Below are 8714 nucleotides of genomic sequence, written 5' to 3' on the forward strand. Positions count from 1 at the left end.
CCCCCAAGTCGTATAAAAAGTGTTGGAGAAGATTCGCATGCAGAGGACCTGCCCATGGATGGACCACTACTAGACTAGATATATACGTAATCAACATCTTTTAACCTCCATCTTCCATACTGAGATGAGCTTTGATTAAATGAAGGACTTAATATGGAGCTTGTATTTCTTCCAATTTTCGAAAAATGAAATTCTCATGTAGTTTTGTTTGCTGAATACGAAAATTGCATTCATTTTTTTTCTAGAATTTAATAATAAAAATGTTACAAACGTTTAAAATTATCTAATTGTAACCTCTCAGTCACAGCTGTTTGTCGCCATGGGAACAACTTTTACATGGTCTCGCAACCTGCTAGAAATACCAACCAAAGCTTCCTTAAACTAGAACAAAGTTTCTCAATTCTTTCCTTCCAGTGTACCTCTTTCTCGTGTTTTGCTCCTTGTAAAATGTTGAGTATCAAACAACAAGCAACCGACATGTATTTGTAATTGATATATAATTTAAAAAGTTCAAATCTCAACTATTCCTTCCAATCCTTCGAGGGTCAATAAGATAAAGAAGCAATCAAATACCGGGTGCCAATAGGATCGATCAACTTCTTGGTTTGAAACATGGTGACTTGTTATTGCAAGGAAGATAATCATTTCTAAATGAGTCTTGGCCGGATAAGAGATTTCACTTTTAAACCAAACACCACGACGCACAGACAATATATGTATTTAATATTATTTTTGTCCCTTAAACTTGACCGTTCCAACAAGTAACTGAATTCTGGACACAGTTTTAGACGTACACCGACATCATTATTTAGAACTGGCTGTCTTATATGAAATTTGGTTTTGTCTTTAAACATTGTTGAAAACCTTCCTTAGCAACAACAAACAGAATGCCAAATTGCTGTCCCCAGATTTTGCGGATACATAAGTTATGTTTAGTTTATTGTGGTTTGAGAGCCCCTGCTCTCCACCAAACCAGTAAAAAAAAAAAAAATAATAACTATTCATTATAGTATTTTCGTGCCAGAAGTTGAACCATTTCGTTTAATGTGTAGAGACCATCTTCATGGTTACTAAACCAGCTAGAAATAGCAGTCAAATCACGCCCTACTATCTTAAAAACGAAAGGACATACTGAATAATGTAGTCCCACATAACCCCCTAAAAGGATGGGATATTCATAGATCTAGATGATCAGGATTGACAATCAACACATCAGTTTTATGCTAAAACCCCTTCAGCCTTATAAATGTATTACATACAGCAGAAAGCTCATCCTGTCTGATTGTTTCCCTTTAAGCTCAACAAGGGCACGCAACGTTTTCAAGGTAAAAAGCTATTTTTTTTAATTGACGAAATTGATAGTTTGTAAAGAAAGCAAAATGCACAAGCAAGCAAATTTCTGTCCACATTCCCAACAAAAGATTAGTGTTGGTCCTATCACACCTTTTTTTATAAGATGATGACTAAATTTTGGTGGAAATAGTTTCATCTATTTTTTTACTTTAGGCTTCAGTCATTGGTCAGTATTTATTAGAAAGAGAACGGTGGTCAGCTGGGCAAAATGCTTGGCATCATTTTATCCATCTCCGAATTCTAATTTCAAATTCTGCCTTTCATCATTTTGGGGTTGATAGAATAAGTACCAATTAAACACTGGAGTCAGCTTACCCCCTCCCTGAAATTGCAGGCTTTGTGCCAATATTTGAAATCAACATTTATTAGAAAGACGATTCCAGGTGATTTAACACTTTTGATATCAACTCACGTCAGTTAACCTCTGGTTCTTTGATACTAAACCGTTTTGAAATGTGTATATTTAAATTAAAACCTTCATTATTTTTAACACCTGTTGCCCATCGTAGTTTAAGTTGGACAGCATCTGATGGTTCCAAGAACTGCATCAAGTATAATATATATACATACTATATATCATCTTTCATTTAGCATCCGCTTTCCATGCTGGCATGGGTTAGACAGTTTGACTTGGAACTGGTAACCTGGAGAGCTGTACTAGGTTCCAGTCTGGTTTTAGCTTCGTCTCTATGGCAGACATAAGTATAGTAAAAGCTCATGCTCTCTCTCTCTCTCTCTCTCTCTCTCTCATATAGAAAATAAATTTCTGAAAATTTCAAGGGTTTTTAATGAATTCTCCTCCGTTAAGTAACATTGTTTCAATGTGTTGGCAGACTGGGGTCAATATTTGGTTGAAATGGTGTTGAAATAATGGCAAAAGTTCTTTCTCAAATGTTGTGAAAGGTCAAATTAATTAATTGCTGCACACATTAATGAATGATGCATCTTCAGGAAGATTTGTCTTGGAACTGCAATAAGAAAACAAAAATTTTAATAATAATAATAAGACACTTGACAAGAAATTGAGGCAAATTTGAAGGGAGTGAAACTTACAGGGGCCCCTGAACTCTATTGGGTTTCGTTTGCTGCTGCTGTTGTCTTCTCCTCCTGAAAGCTGCTCTTTTTATGTTCATCACCTTCAACAGAACATGAAGAATAATTATTTCAAATTTTTGCCATAAGGGCAGCGCCTGGGGAAGATGGAGATGAGTCGGTTAGATCAACATGAAAAGTTGTGTATGGAATCATACGAATGTATGAGTATAAACAGTCAAAATATTCACTGCATACATATACACATCCACACGATGTGCAGCAGTTGGCATTATAAACACACACACACAACGCATTTTCTACATACATGCATACATACACATCACAACAGAGAGATATTCATAACAAGCAAGCAAGTTTCTGTAGTATTCTGATACATACGCTCATTCGTCTTTACATAACTTGAGGACGTCAATTCTGATTTTTCTTCACGTGTTTTCCCTCTCTTGTAACTGTTAAATGGGAAAAAACAATTGTATATATAATATATACTGAGATATGAAGAGCTGAGCTCGCAAAGAAAGTAAGGACAGGATGGACGGCATTTGATGCAATAAAGAGAATGCTCAAAGCAAAGCCAGACGATGCCATATGTACCAGACTCTTCAATAGCACCGTTCTACCTGTGCTCTTATATGCAAATGAGACGTGGGCTACTTCGAAGAGGATACATCATCGATTGGCTACATGGCAAAAGGCCATGGAAAGATCCTTTCTACTATAGGCACAAGGCCTGAAATGTTTTGGGGCTGGTCGATTAGATCAACCTCGGTACGCAACTGGTACTTAATTTATCAACCCCGAAAGGATGAAAGGCAAAGTCGACCTTGGCCATGGAAAGATCCATGCTAAGAATATCATTATGAGAGCCTATTCAAAGCTGCTGTTGTTGAATGAACATTAATCAAAATTTGGTGCCTGCTGAAGCACCTAAATGTGAAATAAGGAGTTTGTTTCAATACGTTATCAGAGTCAACGCGCAAGCCCACGCGCAACCATCAGATCAAAATGGCAAAAGCTGTCCTCTTTCTGCACAGAAAATGTAAAATAACACGTGTATTAGATGCTTTTTAGCTTCACCTCAGCGCTGACCAAGCAAACTGATGAACAAAGGCTTTTCAGCAGTCACCGTTCCATTCTTTTCCAGGAACAGTCTAATGATTAAAACAAGTAAAAGCTAAAAAATGCATGCACCATTAAAAACTAGATGGATGAGGATTAAACTGGATTAGCATCCATTGCAAATAAGATTGATTCTGAAACTGCTTCAATGGGAGAAAATACAAAGGTTGAACCTACCACCAACAGCAAATGATGACCACACAAACCAGCAACAACACACCTAATACAGTCAGAGTAATAATGAGAGTTATGTCTAATGGAGCAGTTTCTGAAAGAAAAACACAGGGGAAAATGTAATGAAAGTCTTTACAATGGATGCTAGCATATATATATATATACACACACACCTACACACATAAGCGCAGATGGAAGGTGTTTAACTCATTAAGGGTCTGACCAACTACAACAACAATAATGTTCCTGTTTTAACAAATGACTGTTTCTTTTATAGATCCATTACCACTCTCAATACTATGATACTGTGGTTCTCAGTTGGGGTCCATATGGCTCCTAGGGAACCATATAACCCTTAGGAGCCCATATAACCCTTAGAGATCCATGTAAGATTTTGTCATTAAAACTTATCTGTAATAAACTGGTTACATTTCTACATCACACAAAATATTTCAACAATTTTCATACAATTTCTTATATTTAATTATAAAAACTTTGATAGGATTATTGATTAGTCAAATGGCTATGAGGGTCCACGCAAATGAAATAGGGTTCAAATGGATCCATAGGTAAAAAAAAAAATGGTTGGGAACCACAGTTATGATACAACAGTCTACTCTACAATAAGAGATGTGGTCACCTGACCAATAATCCTTACCCTTCTGACAATCAGGTAACTCGTACCCGTCAGGACATCCAGCTGGACATACCCCAGTGATATGGTGACACTCTGTGTTGTCGATACAATTACACTGCCGAGAACAGTTCTGACCAAATGTTCCGCTTTTACATTCTGAAAAAGACAAACAAAAATAGGAGAAAAGGAAGGACCATAACTCAGGTAGAGATATGTTTAGAATGTCGTAGTTTGGATGCTGTCTAAAAGACTAACATTGTTGTTTGATGTAAAGTCTTTCTTCAGAATTTTTTATTTAGACGTTGGCACTGACTCTACAGGTTTCAAAAATCTGTATTTTCAGTGATTTCTTAAACATTTAAAAGTTCTCTTCACCTCTTTCTCTCTCTCCGATGGGGTACTTTAAATAATAATAATAATAATGATCTTACTGTATACATTGCCCTGGTGCCCTACAACTCATCAGAAAAGAGTTAAAAAGGGGACAGAAAGCAGCCCCATTGAAGAAAGGCAACAGTGAAAACCAAAAGTGGGGGCACAAAACACAGAAAAGTGAAAACATTATCAGAATCAGAAAGGGGAAAATATTTGTGTTTGCCACGTTTAGAATACGTGTGATTTTTAAAGAATGCAGATTCTTATTCAGAATGTTTAGATTCTCGTCTCACCATACAAACTTATCCAAACCTCTTTCAATCAAGGATGGGGAAGAAGGCATAAAACAGCAACAAAGAAACTTTTATATAAGTTATTAATGAAATTTAACCTTTAAAACACTGAATTTTCTCTAGAATTGTCTCCCCTGCCACTGCCCTCTTACTACAGGCGAGAAAACTCATACAATGACACGATGTACTTACAGTGTGCTAAAGGTATGGTGTACTTACAGTGTGCTATGATATGAAGCTTCCTTCTCAACCACATTTCAGTTCCACTGCATGACACCTTGGGCAAATGTCTTCTAACATAGCCTTGGGCTGACCAAAGCCTTGTGACTGGATTTGGTAGATGGAAACTGAATGAAGCCCATCTTATATATATGTATGCATATCTATGTGTATGTATGTCTTTGTGTCTATGTTTGCCCCTCACCCTGGTCTAACAAACAGTGTTGGTGTGTTTATATCCCCGTAACTTAGCAGTTCAACAAAAGAGACCAATACAATAAATACCAGGCTTAGAAAATAAGTCCCGGGGTCAATTTATTCAACTGGCATTCTCGAAGGTGGTGCCCCAGCATGGCCACAGTCTATTGACTAAAACAAGTAAAAGGTAGCCTGGTTCACCTGGATCCTAAAACATCGTCTTTACCTTGGAATCTTTGAAGGCTCAAAGCAAATCTCATGACATTTCCAAACCAACTCAAAGAATTCATTTACTTACCTTCACACAAGGAAATAGTCTCATTCCAGGTGTAACCACTCACACAACCATCAGTGCAGTCACCTGAGAACTGGTTGCATCTGTTTTCATAGCACAAGTCACAGAATTCTTTACAACGGACACCATAGAATCCAGGTAGGCATTCTGTACGAATTAAACAATTAGTGTTATATGAATAATATGAAGAATATAATTATACATCCATGTGTGTGTGTGTGTGTATACACAGGGTGTAATGGGTAAATTGTCACCATATTATATCTTTTATTTCACACATGTGCATTGTTTGTTTTTGATTTTGTCAACTATGCAGTATAGTAAGGTCAGTTGGGCACCATCTGTGAGAAAAACAGTACCATGATGCAAGTCACTCTGCCAGACACAAACGCACAAATATATACATATATACAGGCTATCATTGACTAACGACCATGATTGTTTCTGACTGACTGATCATAAGTCGATTTGGTTGTAAGTCGGCGTGTAGGCCTACATAGCTTTGTTTTAAATTTTTACATTGTTAAGGTACATTCTCAGGTAAAAGTCACACACAGCATTCTGTATTATACTATTATACTGGCATTAGTCAAACATTTTGGGGACTGAAGCAGTTGTGTTATGAACAAATATGAGGTTGCTTTGATGTCTCCATGACAGAATAGTCATCCAACACAGTGGTGATCGATAACCAAACCTAGGAGAAGCATTTGTTAGTTGACATCATCCATAAATGGGTTAATTTCTAAGAAATTAAACCCATTAGATTTCAACTGGACTGTTTATTATTGCAGCCGGGAGCTGGCACGCCAATCGTTGCGCAGTTGATCAGTTGTGTGTCAGACAGGTTGTAAGTTGAAGATGACAGGCTTCCATCTACCAAATCCACTCACAAGGATTTGGTCAGCTCTTGGCTATAGGAGAAGACACTTGCCCAAGTTACCATTCAGTGGGACTGAACCCAGATCCATGTAATTGTTTCAACAAACTTCTTAACCACATAATCTTTTTTTCATCCATTTATTTCATTTTTTTTTCTATCTTCTTTGTCTAAATGTAATTATTATTATTATTTGAATAAATCTAGAATAGAAGATCTTTCAGGAATAGCAGAGAAGCAGGCTAAATCCCTATCGGTACCCAGTTCCTCCCCTCGGTATTCTAAGTTCAAATCCTACCAGGAAAGGTCGCAGAGATTCCTTCCAATTTAAGTCGAAATATTACTGTAGTGTTTTAGTTACCTCCCTTTTATCAGTTAATTTTGCTCAACTTACGCAGAACTTCAACTTCACACAAGGTTAGTTGTCCCCAGTCAACCGGCAGAAGAACTATGACTCGGATAGCGTATCTTATCTTTTCACATTTAATATCGATGACATCTTGTAAATGTTCGTTGTTTTTGCTTTCAAGGCAAACGCTGGGGTCAACCAGTACCACAAAACCTTTCAATCGACTTCCTGCAAGAAATACAAACTATGGTTAGTGCTTTATATACAAGGGTATGTGTTTCGTCAGTTTGTGGGTAGGCTGTGCTTATGGGTGTTAGAGAATACATTCTCATCAATTCACCTGGTGTTAGAGATATATAAAGATATGCACTGTGTTGTTCACAAATGATTTACACCATTAAATACAGGACAATAACAATAACAGCAAAGATGACGATGCTTATGTGTTACACTTACTGTAGGTGCCAGTGTTGTATATCCGTATTTGATTGATGGGATATCTTTGATCCAAGACCACGTACCAGAAAGGTCGCTTCATCCATCTTGATGAAGCACAGGCAGCATGTTGTTCAGATGAGTCATAGATGCCATCAATACTCAGATTAGCAAACCTTGCGACAGACTTTTCCTCACAGACTCCATCACTGAAGACTGTGTCTGCATGGGAATCCACTTTACTTATGATGGCGAACTTTCCTTTAGCAACATTCTCTGAAACAGATAGAGAGCAGAACAAAGACGGTTTGAGTGCAAAAGGGAAATGTTTAACATACTAGGAACATCCACATGAGGATAACATACTGGATTACAAGCGACAAGATCATGAGTTCAAGCCATGGTAAAAATATATAAAACTCTGCTACCAACAATATTAAACTTTTCCGAAATCTAAGCAGACTAAACTGGGGCCAATAAATCCCCCCCCCCCCACTTCTTTGTCAGACTATAGAAATCATCATCTTCCCCGTCATCATCTTCACTGTCATCATGTTCATCACCTGTCTTTGTTAGGTGCCAGTACGACTTCAAAAGATGACAATAACTTTAATTTAATTTAATATACATATGTTTATATATAAGTATATTTTATTGCACAGATTTACCTGATATGTAACAATAGTATTATTTAAAATTTTTACTGCCCGCCCATCTATGGTAGGCTCCATATATTAAATTAAATAAAGTTAAATTAAATAAAGTTAAATTAAATTAATTCAACTGTTCCTACACACAGCCCTTAACAAATAGTGTAACGCAGAATAACCATTAGTTACCTCCCCTACATCATCTCTATGTTCAATTCGATGGTCATCCTTCTTATAAGCCAATCACTTAAGCGACTTCTTGGCCCCTTCTAGCATCTTTACATTGTTTACAATATGAACACAATAAGTAACGGTTGCCCGACGGCCAGCCTTTTGTTTCGGAATACCAACTGACCAATGGTATCCTCCAACAGTCCGGTCTAGTCCTACTCCAGACCAGCTGTCATTTCAGGTATACAACCTTCTTATAATAATTAGTCTAACGAGCAGAACGACTGCCCTCCGGGCGCTTTTCTGCCGGCCTCTTCATATTTTCACATTTGATTTCCCAATTCTAATAATTTTTATATTTTACGTCGAATTATTTCTTTGCATAATAATAATACTCACTTGCTTAGAAAGTATTGCGGAAAAGAATTTTTTGTGAGGGGTTGGAGAGAGGAGTTTCAGAAAACTTTCATAACTTTCACGAAGATGGGCATCTTTTAATGAAAATTTATA

At 37.1% G+C, this 8714-nt stretch overlaps 1 protein-coding gene and 1 long non-coding RNA gene across 2 annotated transcripts in view; one reads left to right on the top strand and one right to left on the bottom strand.

The window, feature by feature from the left end:
* Positions 1 to 2116: 2116 nt before the first annotated feature.
* LOC106877544 (multiple epidermal growth factor-like domains protein 10) overlaps positions 2117 to 8714 on the bottom strand; it is a 17712-nt gene continuing 11114 nt past the window's right edge. The window contains exons 7-14 of the mRNA XM_014926472.2: positions 7405 to 7659; positions 6994 to 7176; positions 5723 to 5866; positions 4361 to 4495; positions 3706 to 3796; positions 2788 to 2858; positions 2407 to 2489; positions 2117 to 2321 (exon numbers count right to left, since the gene is read on the bottom strand). Of these exons, the coding sequence (XP_014781958.1) occupies positions 2422 to 2489; positions 2788 to 2858; positions 3706 to 3796; positions 4361 to 4495; positions 5723 to 5866; positions 6994 to 7176; positions 7405 to 7659 (947 nt within the window). The 3' untranslated portion in view covers positions 2117 to 2321; positions 2407 to 2421. The remainder of the gene's footprint in view (positions 2322 to 2406; positions 2490 to 2787; positions 2859 to 3705; positions 3797 to 4360; positions 4496 to 5722; positions 5867 to 6993; positions 7177 to 7404; positions 7660 to 8714) is intronic.
* LOC128250359 (uncharacterized) overlaps positions 8162 to 8714 on the top strand; it is a 125590-nt gene continuing 125037 nt past the window's right edge. The window contains exon 1 of the long non-coding RNA XR_008266385.1: positions 8162 to 8445. This is a non-coding gene — a long non-coding RNA (uncharacterized LOC128250359). The remainder of the gene's footprint in view (positions 8446 to 8714) is intronic.

The sequence above is a fragment of the Octopus bimaculoides genome, chromosome 20, assembly GCF_001194135.2.
Source record: "Octopus bimaculoides isolate UCB-OBI-ISO-001 chromosome 20, ASM119413v2, whole genome shotgun sequence".
In the NCBI taxonomy this organism is placed as follows: domain Eukaryota; kingdom Metazoa; phylum Mollusca; class Cephalopoda; order Octopoda; family Octopodidae; genus Octopus; species Octopus bimaculoides.